Source organism: Onychomys torridus, chromosome 22 (genome assembly GCF_903995425.1).
Source record: "Onychomys torridus chromosome 22, mOncTor1.1, whole genome shotgun sequence".
Taxonomy (NCBI): Eukaryota; Metazoa; Chordata; class Mammalia; order Rodentia; family Cricetidae; genus Onychomys; species Onychomys torridus.
In genome coordinates this window covers 30,416,853-30,441,058 of record NC_050464.1, presented here as the reverse complement: position 1 = coordinate 30,441,058, position 24,206 = coordinate 30,416,853, and the positions used below count along the sequence as shown (strand labels likewise).

The 24,206-nt window shown below is 48.1% G+C and overlaps 1 protein-coding gene across 1 annotated transcript; it reads left to right on the top strand.

Moving 5' to 3' along the window:
• Positions 1–1,956: 1,956 nt before the first annotated feature.
• Anapc7 (anaphase promoting complex subunit 7) lies at positions 1,957–23,730 on the top strand. Its single transcript, XM_036172056.1, has 11 exons — positions 1,957–2,164; positions 7,331–7,517; positions 8,364–8,483; positions 12,141–12,252; positions 12,793–12,946; positions 14,677–14,819; positions 17,735–17,852; positions 19,257–19,453; positions 19,976–20,200; positions 21,007–21,157; positions 23,046–23,730. Exons 1-11 carry the CDS (start codon positions 2,064–2,066, stop codon positions 23,233–23,235), a joined length of 1,698 nt encoding a protein of 565 aa, XP_036027949.1. The 5' UTR covers positions 1,957–2,063; the 3' UTR covers positions 23,236–23,730.
• Positions 23,731–24,206: the final 476 nt, after the last annotated feature.

Below are 24,206 nucleotides of genomic sequence, written 5' to 3'. Positions count from 1 at the left end.
GGTGACGAGGGGACCCATCCATACTGCTTCACATCGGTTTCCAGCTGTCTAGCCTTCGCCATCTCACCAAAACTGCCACTGGCAAGGTAACTAAATCCTCGGGCTGCTCTGCTCTCCCTTGACTTCCGACCACCATGTTCTTTGACGGCTTGTTCTCACCTAGGATTCACAGTCTCCCTCCGGATCCCAAAGCGCCACCCTCTCTTTTCTCTCCACTTCCGTTGGCTACCCCTTCTCAGTCTCAGGTCTGGCTTCTCCCATTTCCTCAGCTCCCACAGGCCTGACACCCTCCAGCCAGGCCCCGGCAGAAGAGCCCGGTTGTTATTGATGACTTCCTGGCTCTCTGGGTTTGTTTGTGTCTTGATACTTCACATAAGTGGAGCTGGAGTTGGCCAGCATGTTCCATCTGGCTTCCTTCACCTAGGGGAATTTTATTTTTAGCGCCATATTTTTGAGATCCGGTTTTCTTACTTCACGGTCAGTTTTATTTCCCTTCTTCTCCCCCAGCAATGTCTCACTGCGTGACTGCATCCATTGGACTCTCCAGGGGTTGCTCAACACTCACTTCCATTATTCGGTTACTGTTAGGATGTGTTATAGACCAGGTGGTGGTGTCGCACAAGCCTCTAATCCCCTCCCCCACAGCCCTTGGGATTCAGAGGCAGGCAGATCTCTGTAAATTCAAGGCCAGCCTGGTCTACAGAGCAAGTTCCAGGACAGCCAGGGCTGTTACACAGAGAAACACTGGGGGAAAAAAAGAGAGAGAAAAATGTGTTTTATTTGTTTGCCTTTTGTTTTGTTGTTGTTTATTTTGTGTTGAGACAGGGTCTCACTATGTAACCTTGGCTATCCTAGATCTCACTCTGTAGACCAGGCTGGCCTCGAACTCACACAGTTCCTCCTGCCTCTGCCTCCCTAGTGCTGCGATTAAAGGCACGTGCCACCACCACCACCCTGCTCGGCTTGGAGGCTACATGTCACATCTTGGCTGCTGCTGCTGCATCCTACTGGGTCCCCGAGAGCAGGCCAGTGTAAATGCCAGAATGCCAACACTCAGGCCTCCCAGCTTTGGTTTCCACGGTTTAAAACTTTGGTTTCTTTGTTGGCAAAGAGAGAATAACTTTTTTTTAATTTTTATGAATATTTTCTTAAGTTTTTTTTTATGAGTATCGTGCGTGCAGGAGTGTGTGTCTGCGCACCACATGCATGTCGTTGCCCATGGAGGCCAGAGGAGGGCGTCGGATGTCCAGGAGCTGGACTCACACGGTTGTGGATCTCCAGGAAGGTGCTGGGAACCGAGTTCGAGTCCTCTGCAAGAGGACCAAGCCGTTTTAATCGCGGAGTCGGCTCTCACTTTAGCATCATGGTGTTGGAACTTGCAATACAATAACGAACTCGTAAAGACTCGAGATGTTATCTGTGGGGCTATCAGCGATCCCAGCTCATTCCTGTACCCATCTTTATTTACCCCCCACCCCACCTCCCACACCCCGAACTAACGGGTCACTTGACCTGGCAAACCACGCCTAGCACTAAGGAATCCACGTAAACAGTGACAGGACCATAAGCCACCAGGGGAGGGGGCGTGGCACTTTTTAGCTGCTGCGCATGCGTGGTTGTAAAAAAAAAAGTCGGCTCTTGGGCGCCTGATTCAAAAATCAATTTTAACTGTCAGTTTTCCACCTCCGTTCGATTCACCTTCTTTATGACGGACTGCTGTCCACTGTTACTAGCCTCGTGGACGCATCCACTCCTCAGGCTGGCTTTCTTTCAAACAAAGCCAGTATTCCCACAAGGATGCCTTCCAGTGCACGCTCACTCCTCCGTGAGGTTTTCCCCTTGAAGACGAAGACGCAAAGTGGGCGAGAACCCTTTGGCCCCACGGGCGCTTCTTTTTACGCAGGCACGTCAGTGGCTACCTATATCCTCGGGGTGGGGGGGTGGAGCCACGTCTGGGCCAGAAGGACCCCGGCGCCGCCGCCATCTTGGAGCCTTCCCCGAGGCCGGGCTGCGCTCTCCGGGCTTCTGTCGGCTGCTGCTGGGCCGCGGTGTCGCCGGGCAGGATGAGTGTGATAGACCATGTGCGGGACATGGCGGCCGCGGGGCTGCACTCCAACGTGCGGCTCCTCAGCAGCTTGCTGCTGACCATGAGTAATAACAACCCGTGAGTGCGGGCGGGGAGCGGCGGTCCGGGGGCCCGGGTGGTGGCGGTGGAGGAGGAGGAGGGAGTGCGGCCCCGCTGAGGCTGCGCGGGCGGCCGGGGCCTCTTCCGGCGGAGGTGGTCCCGGAGACCCAAGCCCCCCCGAGTGTCCGACGTGGCGGTCGCGATCCGCCGTCGGGAGGGGCCCCCGCTTGCTCCCCCTGGCCGACGCTGGGAACCCAGAGCGTCCTTGGCGGGCGGAGTGGCGCCTCGTTTGCAAAGTGCCCTTGCAGCCTTTTGCGAGGCCCGATGCACCTGCCGTGTAGTGGCCCGTTCGGTTCTGTTTACGAACAGGCTCTCCTGTAGCCTAGACTCGCCTGCAACAGGCTGTCTAGACGAGGGTGATCCTGAACTTCCCAGAAGCTGGAGTCGCAGGGTGTTGTCGTGGTGCTGGCGACCGAACCCGGGCCTTCGTGAGGGTTAGGCAAGCACTGCCAACTGAGTGACATTTCTACCCGGGTTTCCCGAGTCTCCGATGAAGCACGAGACAGTTCTAGCCTTGAGAGCTTGTTGGATGCCGCTTAAAAGTTCCCCATCGTGCTCCCTCTTCGGGGTGGCTCCCCAAGCCCGCCGATTCCTTCCGGTCTCTGGCTCCTTCCCATGCCCGAGCTCTCACCGCAGGCCAAGCTCCCTGGTTGTGGTTTCGGCTGCTTCAATGCACAAGCTGGCTCTCAACTCCCAGGCATTGGCTCCTGCGGCTCCTGCTTTACAACTGCCTGGCCGGTTAAGTTTCAGCTCAAGTCGCTTCTTAAAGCAGACCTCCTCCCGCCAGAATTGTCCTGTTTTGATTTTCTGTTTCCCTCTTGCCATCTGTTGAAAGAGCCCAGTTCCCATCTGTGAGAGGCACTCGTGAACTTACTGGAAGTGCTAAGGAAATGTACATACTGCAGGAGGTCCAGTATGTCAGCCAAGATCATAGAGCACATAGAGGACCTCGGGTGTTTGAACTCTAGTTGTCTCTGATGGGTTTTTATTGTAACCCACCACTGTCTCGTGGCTCCAGATGACATTACAGTGGCATCTTCTACTCTGGGCAACATTTGCATTTGGCTTAGCTGAAGCTGGTCTAGGTCAGAGAGCCAAAGGACTTTGAAGGACCTGTAATTCAGACACTGTTCCCCATTTCACTTTATTAGTGTGACATGGGGAACACTGGTCTCTGTCAGCCTTCTTTGTTGATTCTGGGGCCTTTCCCCCTGGATCTGGGTGATTTGTCCTAGCACACAGTTTCCTCTATTGGGGATTAATACTCTGATCTTTTTGTTGTTGTTGTTTTGTGTTTCTTTGTGTAGCTCTGGCTGTCCTGAAACTTTGCTTTGCTGGCTTCGAACTCACAGATACCAGACTGCCTCTGCCTCCCTGAATACTGGGACTAAAGGTGTGTACCACCACTGCCTGGCTCCCCTAATCTTTATTCTTGGGTCTTGATGATGATATAGCATTGCTTGAAGCAGTTTGCTTCTCTAGCTAGACTAAATACAGCTAACCCATGCTTTTTTCTCATTAGGTTAGATTGGCAGTTTCTTATCTCTGGAAGCATTTAAGTTCTGACTTTTATCCTTTATGTTTTGAATTTTTTGTTTGTTTTTCGAGACACGGTTTCTCTGTGTAGCTTTGGTACCTGTCCTGGATCTCACTCTAGCTGGCCTTGAACTCATAGAGATCCGCCTGGCTCTGCCTCCCGAGTGCTGGGATCAGTGACATGTGCCTGGCTGAAATTTTTTTTATAGACATGAACATATTGTTTAAAACAAACAAACAATTCAAACAGGACTGATGGGGCTGGCTAGAGAGATGGCTCGGGGTTAGGAGTACTGGCTGCTCTCCCAGAGGTCCTGAGTTCAGTTCCCAGCAACCACATGGTGGCTCACAACTGTCTGTAATAGGATCTGATGCCTTCTTCTGGCATGCAGGTATACATGTGGAGTGCTCATCCATAAACTATAAATACATTTTAAAAAATCATAAAAAATAATAAAACAGGTCTGGTGATAATAGTTCAGTGGTAGAATACCTAAGTAGAGTGTTTGAGGCCCTAGGTTTCATTATAAGCACCACCTAAAATAAATCCAAAAAAAGGTCCGGTTGGCTAAACCCTATGTATAAAGTTACGTAGGAAACTCAGGGAATGAAGGGTACAGTTGGAATGGTTTGTGAAAGCTTTCCCGAGGCTGGAGATGTAGCTCAGACACGGAGAGACCCCCCTAGCATGGAAGACCAAGACTTGAGTTCCTGGCACCCCCAAAAGCAAAACAAGAAACTCTTGCAAGGCCTGATTGTCTGTATACACTGAAAAACAAGCGTTGATACCTACGATACTGCTCTGCCCTCGAAGTGCTCAGTTATCTATGCGCTGTACACACTTGCCTTGCAATGTGTCTGTGATGTATCTCTGGAATGATGCCTGAAAAATCTGTTTCCTCTGGAGAAGGAAGATGTATGGGTAAGGTTCAAAACTGAGGAAACAGCCATCTATTTACTCATTCTCTGCTGTTTGCATGTTTTCTTGCCCCCCCCCCCCCAGTTTCTTTGTGTAGCCCTGGCTGTCCTGAAACTGTAAACTAAGCTAGGCTTGAACTCAGAGACCACCTGCCTCTGCCTCCAGAGTGCTGGGGTTAAAGGCGTGAGTCACCATGCCCAGTTGTGTTTTGCTTTTTTGAGAAAGGATCTTGGTGAAGCTGAGGCTGACCTTGAACTCTTAATCCTCTTGCCTCCACCTCCAAGTTCTGAGATTATAGACTGTTCTATCACACTTGACTTTTTGAAAGGTTTTTGGTTTTGTGGTGTGTGCATATATACAGATATACAAGTACACATAAATAATGATAAAATGTATTTTTAAAAAGGTACCACAGATTAGTGCCTGCCACAGAGACGAAGGGAGTCCAGCCCCTCCATAGTCCAGGGTCAGGGAAGAATCTACAATCAGCTGATAATTTAATCTTTGATGATAAGGTATACAGAACTCTTTGGTACATTGCACCGTATTCTTTGAGTCAGTTCTCTCTACACGGGTTCTATTCTGCTCTCATGCCTAGCTCCTTTCTTGCCTGATTTCTCTCTACATTTATCTCCTGCCCCCTCTAAGTTCTAACTAAATTCTCTCATCTTAGTTCTGCCCCTTCTAGGTTCTATCTAGTTCTTTCCCCTGTCAGCTCCTCTCCCATCTCCTCTCTCTTCTGGCTCTTCCTCATCTTCATCTCGTTCCTCTAGTCCTCTCTTCTAGCCCTTCAATCTAGTTCTTCCCCATCTCAGTTTGTTCCTCTCCAGTTCTTACCCATCTAGTTCTTCCATTCTCTTTTCTCTTCTCTGTCTAGTCCTCTGAAAATAAAACTGCCTTTTTTCCCTTTGACCCTTATGTCTCCAAGCTATCTCTGCTCCCACCGTTTCTGGCCAGTGTGCTCGGTCACTAGGCAACTTCCATCACAGCTAGATGTGCCTTTAAGTTGGAACCCTTTAGTCCTGAGTTAATTTTTAAGGGTGGATCTAAAACTAGCGGTAAGACCTTGGAAAAAAAGAAAGTTAAGCTTAATTAGCACATTCACCAGGCCTTCTCAAACAGATAATCTGGATGCTTAAGTCTGTTCTTAGAGAGTATTGAGGTATCTCTAATAAGATATTTTCATCCCTCGGGGATGGTCCTGGCCAGATGCTGCCAATGACAATAATTACAGGGAGACTTGAACTGGGGTTCTGGCTGTGCATAGCTGTCAGCACAGAAGGTTATCTAAATATTCCATTAGCAGAGGGGAAATGGTCCCCAATGAATGATGGAAAATCTACAACAGCACACAAGAAATTCATAGCAGGAACAGCTAATAATCAAAAGCCAAATATCACCAAGACTCCTTGAGCCTCAGCTTGACCTCTGGAAGGCCCTTGGCTTCTTCTAGGTATAGCTTGTCACAGTCACCTGAAATCCTACTTCATATATTTTTTGCGGCTTATAGCAAAATAGGATTAGGGAATGGCTGCTAATAGACTTGGAATTTCTTTGTGGGTTTGTTTGGTTGGTTTTTTGTTTGTTTGTTTTTTGTTTTTGAGACAGGTTTTCTATGTGTAGCTATGGAGTCTTTCCTGAACTCACTCTGTAGCCCAGGCTGGCCTTGAACTCACAAAGATCCACCAGCCTCTGCCCCCTGAGCACTGGGATTAAAGTCATGCGCCACAACTGCCCATCTTCCAGTGCTGATTTTTTTTTTAATGTGCATTGTGTATGTATGTCTGTGTGAGGGTGTCGGGTACCCTAGAACCTGAGTTACAGGCAGTTGTGAGCTGCCATGTGGGTGCTGGGAATTGAACCGGGTTCCTCTGGAAGAGCAGTCAGTGCTCTTAACCACTGAGCCATCTCTCCAGCCCCAACTGAAGCTTGGCTTCTTTTTTTGGTATTTTTGAGACAGGGTCTCTCTGTGTAGTTTTGTGCCTTTCCTGGAACTCGTTTTGTAGACCAGGCTGGCCTCGAACTCACAGAGATTCGCCTGGCTCTGCCTCCCAAGTGCTGGGACTAAAGGCATGCACCACCACCGCACAGCTCAGTGCTGATTTTAAACTGATAATACATCCAAGGGTAGCTCTTGGAACGCCTGGTCATCCTGTCTCTGCTTCCGAATGCTAGGGCTACAGGAGTATATGACCATAACTGGCAGTGGTACCTAGTTGTTGGGTTTTTTAGAAGTGCCTCTCCCTTTTTGTGTTTGTTTGTTTGTTTGAGACAGAGTCTCTATGTGTAGTCCTAACTGTCCTGGAACTGGCTCTGTTGACTAGGCTGGCCTTGAACTCATAGAGATCTACCTGCTTCTGCCTCCTGAGTCTCAGTGAGTCAAAGGCCAGTGCCATTACTTAACGGCTTCCTATTTATTCTCTCTGCCTGTCAGCTCCGCCTATCCCTCTCCTGCCTAGCTATTGGCTGTTCAGCTTTTTGTTGAACCAATCAGGTGTTTTAGACAGGCAAAGTAACACAGCTTCACAGAGTTAAACAAATGCAACATAAAAGAATGCAATACATCTTTGCATCATTAAATATTTCACATCATAAATGAATGTAACACCTCTTAAGCTAATATTCCATAAGAGATGTTCTTTCTAATTTTCAAAATAACCCATGTAGGACTTGCTTCCTTTGTTTTTCAGTGAGCTGTTTTCCCCGTCTCAGAAGTACCAGCTTTTGGTGTATCATGCGGATTCTCTCTTTCACGATAAGGAGTATCGGAATGCTGTGAGTAAGTATACCATGGCTTTACAGCAGAAGAAAGCCTTGAGTAAAACTTCAAAAGTGCGACCTGCAACTGGAAACTCTGCGTCTACTCCACAGAGTCAGGTGATTAAGAGAGAACTTGTTTGTTTAGACTTATTAAGGGTTTTCAAGACAGGGTTTCTCTGTGTAGGTGGCCCTGGCTATCTGTGAACTTTCTCTGTAGACCAGGCTGGCCTCAAACTCACAGAGATCTGCCTGTCTCTCCCTCCCAAGTGCTGGGATTAAAGTTGTGCTCACCATTGCCCAATCTGTGTGTATGTGTGTATGTATGTATCTGTATATATATATATATATATATATAATTTTTTGAGGGCAGGGTTGAAGTATTTTTTTCAGTGATGGATTGATCAGTTGTAGAATGAGTTCTTCATTTTTTGTTATCACGTACTATTCCATGGCACATGAATGCTGCATTTTGTTCATCTGTTCATTAATTGATGGGCATTGGGCTGCTTCTTCTGGTTTTTTTTTTTTTTAGAGACAGGGTTTCTCTGTGTAGTTTTGGTGCCTGTCCTGGATCTCGCTCTGTAGACCAGGCTGGCCTTGAACTCACAGAGATCTCCTGGCTCTGCCTCTGAGTGCTGGGATTAAAGGTGTGCGCCACCACCTCCCGGTTATTTATTTATCTTTATCTATCTATCTATTTATTTGTTGGTTGGTTTTTCAAGACAGGGTTTCTCTGTGTAACAGTCCTGGCTGTCCTAGAACTTGTTTTGTAAGCCAGGCTGGCCTTGACTCACTGAAATCTACCTGCTTCTGCCTCCCAAGTGCTGGGATTCAAGGTGTACTTCTTTCTTTTATTTCTTGATTGTCTGTCTAGGAGCAGAATTGCTCAGTTATAAGATTACTAACTGTTAATATTTTGAAGACCTGTCACACTCTTGAGATCACGTTTTTGTTATCTTGCAGTGTCCTCCATCAGAAATTGAAGTGAAATACAAAATGGCTGAGTGTTACACAATGCTGAAACTAGACAAAGATGCCATCGCTGTACTCGACGGGATCCCTTCCAGACAGCGGACTCCCAAAGTGAGCTGAGCTCTCTCTTCCCTCTCCTCTCCACCTGCCTCACCCCGGGTCTTCTCCATGTTTCAGGAAGTCTGATCTTTCTTCTCCTGGCTCTTTGTGCTTTTGTGTTACTACGTGAGGTTTCCTTGTACCTTAGTGAATATGCTGGACACTCTGTGTCAACGTGTGTGCTGGACACGTACATGTTATCATGTGTAGTATATGCCTGTGTGTAAGTGTGCTTTCCTCTGTGGGTGGGTGTGGTGGCCAGAGACTCACGTTGGGAGGTCTTTTCCACCTTTTTTTTTTTTTTTTTTTGAGACAGGGTCTCTCACTGAACTTAGTGATCTGTGTTTTCGGCTAGACTTGCTGGTCGGTGAGTTGCCAGCCCAGGGGTTGCAGTTACAAGCTATAGTACCCAACTGTTATGAGGTCCTGCTGGGGATCAAGATTCTTGTGGTTGCAAAAACTGTGCCCCCACCTCCATCTTTGTAATTTCTCAAAATTAGTGTTTTTTAAAATGTTGGGGTAGGGGTGAGAGTGTTTCATTTGAGGTTTTGTGCTTTTTTTCATTTATTTACTTTTATTCATTATTATTTGTGTGTAAGTGTGTGACAGCGCTGCCTTGGAGGTCAGAGAGCAACTCTGAGGCGTTCATTCTCTGCTTCCACTGCGGCTTCCAGGGTTGAACTCAGGTTGCCAGGCCTGTGTAACAAGTGCTTTCACTGGCTGAGTCTTCTTGCTGCCCTGGGTTCTTTATGTATGTATTTTGCATGCATATATGTATGTGCATCTTGCGTGTGCTCGGTACCCATGGAGGTCAAAAGTGGGTTTCAGACTCCCTGGAAATTGCCAGGTGGTGGTGGTGCATGCCCTTAATCCCAGCACTAGGGAGGCAGGTGGATCTCTGAGTTCAAGGCCAGCCTGGGCTACAGAGAGAGTTCCAGGACAGCCAGGGCTACACAGAAAAACACTGTCTCAAAGAAACAAAAAAACCCAAGCAACCTAATAAACAAGCAACCTGGAAATGGAGTTAGAGATGGATGTGAACCACCGTGTGAGTGCTAGGAAACAAACCTGGGTCCTCTGTAGGAGCAGCCAGTGCTCTTAACTACTGAGCAATCCTTCCAGCTCCCACATTAGGGATTTTTTTTTAGAGGTTTTCAGTATGTAGCCCCAGTTAGCCTTGAACTTATAGTGATTGTCTGCCTCTCTAGTGCTGGAATTACAGGCGTGGGCTGCTGTAACTGGCATAGAAAGAGGGTTTTGAGTGAAGGGTTTCTTTTTGACATAGATTTATCGAGTACCATATTTAAATTGTGCTGAAATGTAGCTGTCTTTCCTCACCGGATTTAAACAGTGTGGTTACTATTTGAGTCATATGACCTTGTTTGAGTCTGTCTGTCTCAGCATGGTGAGTAGACAGTTCTAGTTTAAGTATTAGATAGGCCAGACTCTAGCCACTGGTCTGCCAGAGCCAAGCTTGTTTTCCTCAGTCTCTGTCATTTATTTATTTATTTTTTTTTGCGGGGTGGGGTTTTGGGGGTTTGTATCTGGTCCTCCTTAAACAGCTATGTCAAGTGTTAGCTCAATGTGGTTGGCTCATGCCTGTTATCTTAGCGCTGAGGCTGGAGGATTGCCGTTAAGTTTGTGGCTAGCCTGAGCTACATAGTGAGTTCCAAGCCAGACTGAACTACTAAATAAGAAACTTAAAAATAAAAACCAGCCAAATGTAATGGTGCATTTCTGTTATCCTGCACTCAGAAGGTGAGGCACAAGGATCAGGAATTCAAGGTCCTCCTTAAGTACACAGTGAGTTTGAGGCTAGCTTGAGCTATGTGAGCTCTTGTCATATAAAACCAAAAACAAACGGGGCTCAAGAGATGGCTCAGCAGTTAAATGTGTTTGCTGTTCTTCCTGGGGCTTCCCAGCAGCCACATCAACAGCTCACAACCACTTGTAACTCCAGCTCCAGGGGATCCTCCACCTCTGTTGGCCTCCAGAGACATGCATGCACACCCACATAAAGTCTTTTTAAAAATCGTGAAGATTTCAGTCGGGTGGTGGTGACACACACGTTTAATCCCAGCACCCGGGAAGGCGAGACAGGCAGATCTCTGAGTTTGAGGCCAGCCTCATCTGCAAATTGAGTTCTAGGACAGGCTACACAGAGAAACCCTGTCTTGAAAAAAATTTTCTTCCCCTTTTTTTAAAGTTTTTTTTTTTTTCCTCTCAACTTGTATTGATTCTCTGTGGATTTCATATCATGCGTCCAGATTCCACTTATCTCCCTGTCTCCTGGATTCTGTCCTCTGATCATTACACCTTCCCCCGCAAAACAAAACATAAGAGAATCTCGTCATGGAAGCTGCAGTGTGGCCCGCTGAGTCACACAGTTCCCCCTTTAGTGCATTCATCTTTACTTGTAAGTGGTCATTTCTGTGAGTCATTGTTCTAGTTCAAGGCCTCTGCCTTCTGCTACATACCAATAATGGGCTCTCTCTGGAGCTCCTCTTGGATATCCTGTTGTTCTGTGTCGAGGAGATCCTGTAGTTTTAGATCTGTTGGTTGATCCCCTCACATGCTCCAGCAGTTCATAGACGCTGTGGATGTTGGGGTGGGCTAACTCATAGCCATGGTTCTGGGCCTGGGTAGTAGCTGGCTTTGGAGCAGGGTTTCTCTGTGTAACAGCCCTGTCTGTCCTGAAACTCTCACTATAGACTAGGCTGGCCTCAAACTCAGAGAGAGATCGGCCTACCTGAGTTCAATTCCCAACACGCGTGTCAGGTGGTTCACAACTACCTATAACTCTAGCTCCAGGATGATGTAATTCTAATTCCTTCAGCCTCTGTGGGCACGTGTACACACACACACACACACACACACACACACACACACACACACACACACACGCTCGCGAGCAGTTAAGAGAGGTAGATCTTTATGTGTTCCAGACCAACCAGGGCTATATAGTGAGACCCTGTCTCAAAACAAAAATGAACAAAAAAATAAAAATCTTTAAAATATATCAGCTTGAGGACTTCTGGGGCCATTCATCTTAACATCTTAACTAACGGGGCTGGAGAGGTGGCTCAGCGGTTCAGAGCACTGGCTGTTCTTCCAGAGGTCCTGAGTTCAATTCCCAGCACCCACATGGTGGCTCACAACCATCTGTAATGAGATCTGGTGCTCTCCTCTGTGTACATAATAGATAAATAAATCTTTTTTTTAAAAAAAAATCTTGCCGGGCGTTGGTGGCGCACACCTTTAATCCCAGTACTCGGGAGGCAGAGGCAGGCGGATCTCTGTGAGTTTGAGGCCAGCCTGGGCTACAAATCGAGTTCCAGGAAAGGCTCCAAAACTACACAGAAAAACCCTGTCTCGGAAAAAAAAAAAAAAAAAAACTTAACTAAAATTCTGGCACATTTCTCGAGTCTGTGTTAGCCCCGAGGCAGCATCTTTGACTCGAGGTTATTTGGGAGATAACAGAGCTAGGAAAAGTAAGGGTTACAGTTCTTTGTTTTGAGGAATGGAATCAGTCTTTATTTGCCCAGGGCTGTGGGTAGATTTTCCAATAGAGAGCTGAATAGTAGTTGGGAATAAAACTCAGAGCTTGCTCGTGGTGAAATACTTCCTTTGCAGAGACACTTGCCTTACTGTCCTTTGTTTTGTGTGTAGATAAACATGATGTTGGCAAACCTGTACAAGAAGGCTGGTCAGGAACGCCCGTCAGTCACCAGCTATAAGGAGGTCCTGCGGCAGTGCCCCTTGGCTCTTGACGCCATTCTAGGTATAGAAAGTTTTCTACTGTTCCCTGGGGTATTTGCAGTCAGAGGTGATAGCTCTCAATTACGACTATGCATTAGGTAGGGTAGGGCATTTTTTTTTTTTTTCAGACCTTAATTTGATTTTATGTGGGTGAGGGTTTTTGCCTATATGTATGTTTGTGAACCAAGTGTGTGCCTGGTGCCCCTAGAGGATAGAAGAGGGCATTGAAGCCCCGAGAACTGGAGTTATGGATGGTTTTAAGTCATCGTGTGGGTTCAAATCTGGATCCTCTGCAAGAAAAGCAAGTGCTCTTAACCATGAGCCATTTTTCCAGCCCCTAGAGTAGGCTTAAAACAGTCTGAATACTGTCAGTCTTGAGATAAAGAGTAATGTCTGTCTTTCAGAGTCAAGCTTGTGCTTAGCATGCCTGAGGCTCCACCCTCTTTGTGTTGTGTGCATCTTGCTTAGACTAGGGAAGGCAGCTGTGCGGCCTGCTGTTTGCTGCACTGTGGGAGGAAGATGCTGTGCCTCACCTTTCTCTTGCTTTGGGGGGGGGGGGTAGGTTTGTTATCCCTTTCTGTAAAAGGTGCAGAGGTGGCGTCAATGACAATGAATGTGATCCAGACTGTGCCCAACCTGGACTGGCTGTCCGTGTGGATTAAAGCCTATGCTTTTGTGCACACTGGCGACAACTCGAGAGCCATCAACGCCATCTGGTGAGAGCCAGGATGTAAACTCTGTGACTGTTTTGGTGGGAGGTACGGTCTGAAGTATGTAAGATCTTACTACATAGCCTGGGTTGCCCTTTGACTTGGCCTCAGTCTCCTGCCTCAGCATCCCTAGTGCTGAGCCACGAAGCCTGGCTTAATCCTAGGATCTTAAGACCCTTTCCTTGTCTGGAGATTTGAAGTGTTTCTGTAAAGCGGAAAACGTAGTTGCTTACTTGGTCTTGCAGTCAGTGGTCTTTGGGCAGTGTTTTCTGATGCACTAAATGGTGGCAGATGTAGTCAGCTGCTTGAACATGGAAACATGGGAAGCCGGACTGTGTTCTGTTCCTGTGAAGATGGCCACCCTGAGAGAGCAAACTGCTGTGGTTTCATGACCACGCCTTTTGTTTGTGCAATGTTTATTGTAACACCCGATGTAGGGTGCCTCTTTGCAATTGGGGTTTCTTTCCATTCAGAGTCCTAGGACAAAAAGCTGTATTTTTTTTTTTTTTCAGTCAGGAGTAGCTGCCACTTATGAGTGACATATAAAAATCATGTATTGTGGGTTGGGGATTTAGCTCAGTGGTAGAGCACTTGCCTAGCAAGGGCAAGGCCCTGGGTTCAGTCCTCAGCTCCAGGAAAAAAAAAAAATCATGTATTATATATTGTCCTCTTTAAAAAAAAACTATAACCTTGCTGGGTATGGTGGTGTACCTTTAATCTCCACTCAAGAGGCAGAGGCAGGCTTGCCAGGGCTCCATAGTGAAACCCTATCTGTCTCAAAAAAGGGGGGGGAATCATAACCAGAAAGTTCTTTGTAGATTAAGTATTATATTTGAGATACACACACACCCCATTATTTATTTAGTTTTATGTGGATGGTGGTTCTGTCTGCAAGTATGTCTGTATCCCATGGGTGTGCATAGTGCACAGAGGCCAGAAGAGGGCATTGGATTTCCTGGAACTGAAGTTAACGGAGTGTAAGCTACTCTGCTAGTGCTCAGACTTGAACCTGGGTCTCTCCACAGGCGCATCTGATGCTCCTAACCACTGAGCATGGCTCCAGCCTCTTTGTAAGAAATGACCATTGTACCTAGGTCATTTTTTTTTTTTTTTTAAAGATTTATTTATTATGCATACAGTCTTCTGTTTGCATGTATGCAGGCCAGAAGAGGGTGTCAGATCTCATTACAGGTGGTTGGGAGCCACCATGTGGTTGCTGGGAATTGAACTCAAGACCTCTGGAAGAATAATTGGTGGTCTTAACCTCTGAGCCATCTCTCCAGCCCCCATTTTCAAAGTTTTTTAAGATTACATTTGTATTGATTTATTGTTCATGGCACATGTGCTTGTGTGGAGGTCGGAGGACAACTTGGAGGAGTCAGTTCTCTCCTTCCACCGTGTAGTCCCAGGGACCCGGCTCGGGTCAGTGGGCTGAGCAAGTGCTGCCCTTACCTGGTGAGCAGCAGTTTGTTTTAATTATTGCTATATAGTGAGAAGGAGCTGGGCCCGGGTATAAATATCAGGACTTGGGGGGTGGAGGTAGGAGGATCATGAATTGAAGGCCAACCTGAGTAATGTAATAAACCCTACCTCAAAAAACAGAAACAGAACAAAAATCTTTTTATGAAAAATGTCGTATATACAGAAGAGTATGTCCTCTACACACCAGCCCTGCAAAACGCAATGGCTGCACTCTTGTAACAGACCCTAAGGGTCAGTGTGTGATGTCTTCTAAGCTCACTAGAGAGAAAGTCCTTGCTTCGAGACAACGTGGACCTGCTGGGCAGCTGGGCAGACCTGTGCTTCAGAGCAGGGGACAGCAAGAGCTCCGTCCTCAAGTTCGAACAGGCGCAGATGTTGGATCCTTATCTGATAAAAGGTGAATCCTGGGGCTGGAGAGTGTCTGTAAAGGGCAGCTAAGAGGAGAGGCAGAATGTGGCCTTGGCACCTGGTGTTTCTTGGTTTTCGCTATTGTACACTTCTAGGCTTCCTTTTTTCTTTTTCTTCTTTTTTTTTTTTTGTTTGTTTTTTTGTTTTTTGTTTTTTTTTGGTTTTCGAGACAGGGTTTCTCTGTGTAGCATTGCAACTTTCCTGGAACTCGCTCTGTAGCCCAGGCTGGCCTTGAACTCACAGAGCCTGGCTCTGCCTCCTGAGTGCTGGGATTAAAGACATGCGCCGCCACCACCAACCCCCCCCCCTCCCGGCTGCTTCTTTTTAATTATGTGTAAGTGTGTCTGTGTGGGGTTATGTACATGTGAGTACAGTGCTCTTGGAGGCCAAAGACATCATTCCCCAGGATTTGGAGTTCCACTCAGGTCAGGTACATGCTCTTGGCTGCTAAGCCATCTCTCCAGCCCCTTGTTTTGTATTGTTTGAAGAGAGAGTCTCTTGTAGCCCTGGCTAGCCTTGAACCTGGCTTTGAATTCTTGATTCTCCTGCTTCCACCTCCTGGTACACAGGCATTCGCTGCTGCCATTGGTGTCCAGCTCTGCTGCTGTCCTGTTTTAAGATGGCTTTTGTGAGGCTCACTTACTGTGGCAGTCCTCTCTCCTGTTCTGGCCTGTGTCTCTAACACTTAGCTAATTCTGTTCTGAGTGCTTGTTTTGAATTCAAGTGTTTTCTCCTCACAGACCACTGTTTAGCTTTTTTCTTTTACGAGATATCATGGCGCCCCTTCCCCCGTGAATTATGATGTGGCTGACTGATGGCATCTGCAGAACCCTGGTGTCCTTTTAGGGACTTTGGTTTTACTCTGTCCTTAGTATAATTAGGAACGAGTGGGAGCCAATAGTAAGAAAGGGTGGAACTGGTTCAGGAGTCATCAGAGCAGTGTCAGGTGGTTTGAGAGGCAGGTGGGGCAGCAGTTTGAAAAGGTCAGTGCTCAGGAACAAGGGAAGTGAGAGCAGAAAGACCCAACAAACAGGCCCGACAGAAAGACATGCCTCGGGACAGTGAACAGGCTTTTAGATCGATAAAGGATGACAATTCCAACACTCAGGACGCTGAGGCAGGATTGTGAGGTCAAGGCTCGCTACACAGTGAGACCCTGACTCAACCCACCAAAAAGGATGCCTGAGTGTGAAGGGACATTCCCACATATTCAGATATGGGAATAATCTAGAAAGTGTTTGGACAAGATCTTCCCCTGTCTGGTGTTTATTCCTCTTCTCCAAGCTGTCCACACCGCACTAGTAATCCCAGTACTTGGGAGGTAGAAAAAGAAAGGTCCGCGGTTCAAGTTCATCTGGCCATTCTGCATTACTTGAAATGTCTCAGACCTACCCACCACCAAAGAAATACAGAGAGAAGCCAGCAGAGGTGGTGCACACCTTTAATCCCAGCACTCTGGAGGCAGAGGCAGGTGAATCTCTGAATTCAAGGTCAGCCTGGTCTACAGAGTGAGTTCCAGGGGAGCCAAAGCTACACAGCTATTTCCTGTATGGAAAAAACAAAAATCATCAACAACAAAAACAGAAAGGGAAAGAGGGAATATAGTGTTTTAGAAATACTAGCATGATGGCATTGGGAGCTTGGAGTTGGATTCTTACACCCAGAACCCAGGCTAGCAGGAGTGTGGCTGTGGTCTTGCTGCGAGAGGAATGGGGATTTATTTGAAGGATGGTGAGGAAGCAGAGCAGTAGGGAGGGAGAGGGCCTGAGAGTCAGCGTGGGCCCTTTGAAACCGCGAGGGAGGTCCTAATGAATGCATTATAGAGGAGAACTGAAGCTTGGGGCCTAGGCCAGGCCGTTTGATTCATTTATTTGCGTGTTTGCCTGACACTGAGCATTTTCAGCGCAGTACGCCTGTGCTGATGACCGAGAGCTCTGGAGTCTTTATGTGAGGCTTGGGGCCTTTCCTGGGCTGCTGTTCACCACACTGCATACTTAGGAACGGACGTTCTTGACGCAACAGACTTTCAAGTTGTGATGTAGGACCTGTGGCTTCTGTGCCTGCCTGTCTCTCCGTCTTCAGTTCTTTCATGTATATGGATGGTGTCTGCCTGCAAGTTTATGTTCAGTGTGTATGTGCAGGAACCCACAGAGGGCCTTGCTTGTTTTGGATGGTTTGTTCTTCTGTCAGTCAGTCAGTTAGAGAGGAGGTCTCTTGTAGCTGAGGTTGACCCTGAACTTCTGCTTTTCCTGCTTCCAGCTCCCAAATGCTGGAATTAATGGCCTGTGTCACCATCCCAGTTTATGTGATGTTAGAGATTGAGCCGAGCTTTGTGCATGCTCGCAAGCACTGAGCTGCATCTCCAGGCTTTTTTTTTTCCTCCCTTGAGACAGGGTTTTTGTGTGTAGCCCTGGCTGTCCTGGAACTCGCTCTGTAGACCAGGCTAGCCTCGAACTCAGAGAGATCCTACTACCTCTGCCTCCTGAGTGCTGGGATTAAAGGCGTGCGCCACCCCCACCCTGGCTTATTTAATTTTTAGAAATTAAATTATGTGTGTGTGCATGCACCTAGAAGGTTAGAGGGCAACTTTTGGGAAGTAGTTCTCTCTACCATGTGGGTCCTGGAGATTGAATTTTGATTCATCAGGCTTGGTGACAATTTCCTCTCAAAGACATTTCACAGGCCCTTCTCTGACTTTATTTTTAATTTCTGTGTGTGAGTGTTTTCCCTCTGTGTGCATGTGCACCACACACATGCCTGGCTCCCTCAGAGGCAGGAAGTGCCCTGCTGAGCGGTTTCTCTTGCTTCCTTTGTGTCTTCTGAGGCCCTTTCCCTTGCTTCCTTTGTGTCTTCTGAGGCCCTTTCCCTCTCTAGAAAAGCCTCTTACCGTGTCCTGTCTTTCAGGAATGGATGTCTACGGCTACCTCCTGGCGCGGGAAGGGCGGCTAGAGGATGTGGAGAACCTTGGCTGCCGCCTCTTCAACATATCTGATCAGCATGCAGAGCCCTGGGTAGTCTCTGGGTATGCTCATTCAGTCTCTCTCCTCTCCAGCCGGCCTGCAGTCTGTTTTCAAAGATTGTTTTCTCTCTCTAAGGAAATATAAGTTGAACCAAGAATCGTGGTGCAGGCTTTTTGTTCCTATTACTCGGGGCAGAGGCAGGTGCATCTCTGTGAATTCCAGGCTAGCCTGGGCTACATAGCAAGTTCCAGTCAGTCAGGGCCCATAGTTAACACCTTGGCTTTAAACAGAGAGAGAGAGAATATAAATTGAAATCACAGTCATGAGACCTGAATGAAACCAAGGATGTGCCTGTGACTTTGGGCAGGCATTTATTGACTCTCTGAGTGTGTTGTCGCCTTTGGAGACCAGGACAGTGATCCCTGCCCAAGGCTTAGGCACAGAGATGATGTATTGTGTTGAGTAGGCCTCGCTCAGGCTGAAAGCAGTCAACACTGCCTCACACAACCCGGAAATAAAACCATAGCACACGGCTTCCCAAAGACATCGTCCGGATGTCCTTCAGCCCTCCAATGTACGTATTTATTTTATTTTAATTTTGTGTGTTGGTGGATGCTTTGCCTGCATGTGTGTCTGTGTGCCCTGTGAGGACCTGGTACCTGCAGAGGCCAGAGGAGGGTGTGGTCAGATGCCCGGGAACTGGAGTTACAGGTGGCTGTGAGCTGTCATGTCAGTACTGGGAATCAAACCCTGGTTCTCTGCAGGAACAGCAAGTGCTCCTTGAGTCCGTTTTTATTTTGTTTTATTTTTTATTTTTATTATTTTGTATTTTCAAGACAGGGTTTCTCTGTGTAGCTTTAGCTGTCCTGGATCTCACTCTGTAGACCAGGCTAGCCTCAGACTCACAGATCCTCCTTCTGTGTGTCACTGTGCTAGGCTCGCCTTTACTTTTTGAGAGAGTCTCATGTACCCTAAGGCTGGGGCTACTAAGTAGCTGGGGCTGGCCTTGGGCTTCTGATCCTTTTTTTCCCCCCTTTTAATCCTTTGAGAGTTTTGTACATTTTATTTTAATCATATTCATTCCAAGCTCCTCCTCGTTTTATTTAATAGCCTTTGACCCTGGTTTGTGCTCTCCGTTTACTTTTGGTATAGGGCACTGCAGTGCAGTCTAGTCGACCTCCAGTGCCAGACTTTCTGCAGACCCATCAGCTGTCCATAGGGCCTCATCTTGTGTGTGGATGTGTCAAGACCTGATGCCTCTGTGTGGAAGTCATAGGACATTAACAAGAGCAGGTCTCTCCTTCCTGTGTAGGAACTGAACTCGGGTCATCGGGATGAGCCGTTTGGACAGCTTTTTGTTTTGGTTTTGTTTGTAAAGACAGTCTGTCAATTGCTAGGATGACAGGACTTCGCCACCCAGCCTGGCGTTGAGCTTCTCTCAAATAACCTGTGGTGTCTTTGTCTAGATGCCACAGCTTCTATAGCAAGCGCTACTCTCGGGCCCTGTACTTAGGCGCCAAGGCCATTCAACTGAACAGCAACAGCGTCCAAGCCTTACTCCTCAAAGGCGCAGCACTTAGGAACATGGGCCGAGTCCAGGAAGCTATCATACACTTCCGGGAAGCCATAAGGCTCGCACCTTGTCGCTTAGACTGTTATGAAGGTAAGACAGGAAACTGCCGGTGGGCTTCTGTGGGTGTGGCAGCTGCACCACGTGGAAGGTTCTGTTAGGTCAGAGCTGTGTGTTAGAGTCACGGCGGCTTTAAAAACCAGCATTGATTGGTTGGTTGATTTTTTTAAAAGTTGTTTATTATTAATACATTTTTAAGACAGGATGTCGCTGTAGCCCAGCAGAGCTGTGCCAGGTTTAGCAACATTTGGTGACTGAGTCACCGACACTAAAATAGCTCCTACAAGATTCTGTTCCTCTAAAACATTTTTATAAGAATTTAAAAATAAGCTCAGTAGTCTGCCTCATAACAGGAAGATGAGTTCAAATTTGAAGTTGAAAAGAAGAAAAATCTGCTTATATAGTCAGAGGCTCTGCTGGGTCATTTGCAGCCCCACTGGGTCATTCACATGGAGGGAGGCCCTGCAGAGCGGGTGTGGCTGGCTTGTGGCACAGTACCGTGAGGGGGGTGTGGTGGGGTGGCCTGCCATAGAGCATCTCTGCTTTGTTTTTCAGGTCTCATCGAGTGTTACCTAGCATCTAACAGCATTCGAGAGGCAATGGTGATGGCCAACAACGTTTACAAAACCCTGGGTGCAAACGCGCAGACTCTTACCCTGTTAGCCACGGTGTGTCTGGAGGACCCGGTGACACAGGAGAAAGCCAAAACCTTGTTAGATAAAGCGCTGGCCCAGAGGCCGGACTATGTCAAAGCCGTGGTGAAGAAGGCGGAGCTGCTTAGTGAGTGCACCCCACTTGTGTGTTCTTTGTTGTGGTGGTAACCCTGGGCTCTGAACACAGCTGGCTTTAGTCAGTCTGAATTGTTGTGAGCTGTCTGGAGTCTCTTAACCTCTGAGCTGTTCTTGCTCCTGACCTGGTCACGTGTTTGTATGGTGTTTGGCTCATGGTTGTAGTGCAGGGCTCTCCTCCGTGCTGGCCCTCTTGCTGGCATCTGGATCCCAAAGGCAGCACAGGACATCACATGAATGGGGAACCCATTTGTTCTGATTCATGATAAACTCCTGGGTTGTGGCTGGTTAGGTAAATAAGATTGAAATGGGCTTTTTTGTTTGTTTTCTTGAGACAGGGTTTCTCTGTCTAAAAGCTCTGGCTCTCCTCGAGCTCACAGACATCTGCCTGCCTCTGCCTCCTGCTCCCTGTGTTAGGATTAAAGGCTACCACGTCTCCCCCACCGTTTTTAAGAGTATATCTAAAGATTCAGGGCAAGGCTCAGTGGCTCAGGTAAAGGTGTCACCAAGGCTGACCACCTCAGTTCAGTCCTCGGGACCCACATGATAGGACACAATCAACCCCACGATGGTCCTCTGACCTTCACTCCTGTGCTCTGGTGTGTTTGCCCGTTCACATAAATGAAAATGGTTTGAGAGACTCAGGACTCACTGTACCCATTTCCCAGTGAAGTAAAGACCAGTGCTGTGCCCTCCTGAACATCACAGTGCCCTTTAAGGGTGTCTCTGAGGAAGGTGTCGTGCTGTGGTGGGTGTGACTGTACACTGGCGAGCAGTGAAGGTTGTCTTTCTCTGCAGGCAGGGAACAGAAATATGAAGATGGGATCGCTCTGTTGAGGAATGCCCTGGCCAATCAGAGTGACTGTGTCCTGCATCGGATCCTGGGGGACTTCCTGGTAGCCGTGAACGAGTACCAGGAAGCGATGGACCAGTACAGCATTGCACTGAGGTGGGTGCTTGGCCTCCTGTGGGGAAGGATGAAGGTAGAGGAGGCAGACACATGCTGTGCCCACGGTCGAAGGCAGGCTAAGAACAGTCAGGAGAGGAGTTTGTGGGTTCATGACTTGTGGCATATTCTCCGAAAGCATGTTAACAGAATGAAAGCATCATTCCCTCTTCCCCAGCCCACGTCAGCGTTACCCCAACTCCTCCTGTGCTTGCCCTGTGACTTTATAGGGTTGTACCTAGTGTAGATTTGACATTCTGCTTTTTAGAGCAAAGTGTTGTGAAGTGTTTTTCTGTGGTTCTACCTTCTCTAGTAATAGTTCAGAAGTTTGAGTACAGCTCTGACCTGTCATCTTGGTAAATACTAACCAGTTTCCTTGTCTGTACCTACCTCATTGGGTAGTAAAGGCAGAATTGGGCCATCAAGATTGTTCAACCAGGATTCTCGGAACACGTAAAGGTGGGAGAGAGAACCGGCTCAAAGGTTGCCCTCTGACCTCTGCACCATGCATGGCTTATACATGATGCACAGACAAATGTGTGCATGCACACACACCAGTTAATAACACTAATAATAAATCTAACTTTTGAAAATAAATGGCTGAATGAGAATCCAGAGGATTCGGTAAAAGCTCTTAGCACTGTACCTGGTGTGTAGTGAACAGTGAATGTAGGTGTCTGTATTGACTAGGGCAGAAGTGGGTTGGTTGGTTGGTTGGTTTTTTGAGGCTTGCACGTGTGTCTTAGGTATACCATGGCACTGTCCTCGGCACTCTCATGTTCATGTCCACTTGTCCCATAGACGACAGCTGAGGCTGTGCTTCTGAGCACTCAGGACTGGCACGGCACTCTCGCTGCAGTCTGTAGGGGGGCCGCAGTGTGCGAGCCTCTGTGTAGGCCAGAGTTGGGTGGAAGGTTTGGGTAAGGAGGAGCTGTAACAGACTGCCCTGTGTCTGTGAGCGGGAACAGGATTCCAGCGTGGCCTGGAATGAAAGCCAGGCACCAAGTTTGTTAGAGGTGTTTGCTAAATCGTCACTGGACAGAGGCTGCTGAGTGCCTGGGGCCTGGCTTTCATGGGAGAGTGCTCGCCTAGCACGTGCAAGGCCTGAGCTTCATTCTGTAGTCCTTTGTTTTGTTTATAGGAGCTGAATAAAGAAGGATTCTGGGGCTCCGTGCTTTGTGGGGTTGCTACTAAAGAAAATGCCTTGGTCTGGTTCTATCCTCAGGACTTAAAATCAGTTCCACGATGTAGCATTGATGGGTTTAATGCAGTCCTTGTGACATGGAACAGTGCCACACACAGAACAGTAACTTTGTTCCTTGAGGCCGGTTGCATTATGTACCTGAGACTGACTTTCACCCTGATCTTTCTTGCCCCCCAAGTGCTGGGATTAGTGGCATGTGCCCCTTTGGCTGCTCCTGCCAGCAGAGTGCTAGGGCTTTGTAGTTGTGAGAAAAAACTTAATTTTTCATTGTAATTTTAGCCATTTTTTAGTGAGTTATTAATTTATTTGTACTGATGTGTGTGGGTGTTTTGCCTGCATGTATGTCTGTGCACCATGTGTGCCAGGTGGCCAGAAGAGGGCATCAGATACCTGGGAACTGGGGTCACAGGTGGTCATGAGTCACCATGTGGGTGCTGGGAACTGAACCCAGGTCCTCTGCAAGGGCAACAAGTGGTCTTAACCGCTGAGCTACCTCTCCAGGTCCCATAAGTTAAAATTTCTAAAACTTAGGACAATACCCCTTTCCACCTCCCAGGAACTCCTGGATCCAGCCCTGGACGCCACGGTCATTTGCATCAGCTCTGACTCCAGCGTCCCTGCGGGGCTAGCAGTCGGCCCCGGAGCCAGGCAAGACTCAGATCTCCCCTTTGATTTGTTGTTCCTTAGCTTGGACCCCAATGACCAGAAGTCTCTGGAGGGGATGCAGAAGATGGAGAAGGAGGAGAGTCCCACAGATGCCACTCAGGAGGAAGACGTGGACGACATGGAAGGGAGTGGAGAGGAAGGGGACCTGGAGGGCAGCGACAGTGAGGCGGCCCAGTGGGCTGACCAGGAGCAGTGGTTCGGCATGCAGTGACGGCGCAGCGGCAGCCTGGTGATTCCTGGATGGATGATGGACAGACAGACACTGTGGGAGGACAGTGTGGTCATGGCAGGACTCCCTGCCCATTTCCTCACCTCGTAGTCGGGACTTCAGCAACCTGATGTAAGTCCTTCCTGCTTTGCTGAGGACTGAGAGCGACCCAGGCCGCCTAGTCACCAGGCTCTGGTGGTTCTGATGTGCCTGGCGGAGGATGCTTTTTTCTCGACAGGAATGGGTTCACAGGACTGACCCATCCTCCCAAGGGCACATGCACAGGGGTGGCCCTGTCAGGTATCTGGTTCCTGGGAGTCATGGTGCTGGGCCGCCACACTCCCTGGTAGGAACGGTGTTCTGGCAGTTTCCCTGTGCTTCCCTGACTGCAGAGCAGCACTGGGCCTCGGCGTGGGCAGATCTGAGAAGCAGCATGATGGGAGCATGGCCACATCAGGGCCATTCAGCTAATAAAACTGTTCTGTGGGTCACAGTGGACACCCTTTCCTAGACTCTTCCTTCCCTCTCCTGGTCAGAGACAGCCATGCGGCCCTGGAACAGTTGGCCATAAATACACTCCTTTCCTCTCATGGGTTGGGAGGCCGAGCCCTGACCACTTCATGGGGCCCAGAGGTCGGGCTCTGATCTGCCCTGGAGCAGCCTGGAGAGTCAGTCAGCACTGGAACAGGTCACCTCACCCTCCATCCTGGGTTCTGCCTTTCAAGATGCAGACCAAGGTGCTAGAAATCTGGTGGATGCACAGAGAGATTCACTGCAGATGAACAATTGTCAAATTCAGAACACCTGTCAGTGCAGTGGGACGTGGGCCAGTGTAGCCTGTTGGCGAGACATCTTGCACTTGGGGGACAGAGGCATGACAGTCCCACACATGCTGGGCTACACAGCAAGATCTGTTTCATAATAAATAAAATGGACCAAGTGTCATGAAAGTGTCTCAGTGTGAGCCTCAGCCT

What these genes read in the sequence shown, in the direction of transcription:
- Anapc7 (XM_036172056.1), top strand. Translation starts at nt 2,064, where the DNA reads ATGAGTGTGATAGACCATGTGCGGGACATGGCGGCCGCGGGGCTGCAC. An exon ending in ACCATGAGTAATAACAACCC is followed by an intron (nt 2,165 to 7,330) that starts GTGAGTGCGGGC and finishes TTTGTTTTTCAG; the next exon opens with TGAGCTGTTTTCCCCGTCTC. An exon ending in GAGCCCTGGGTAGTCTCTGG is followed by an intron (nt 17,853 to 19,256) that starts GTATGCTCATTC and finishes GTCTTTGTCTAG; the next exon opens with ATGCCACAGCTTCTATAGCA.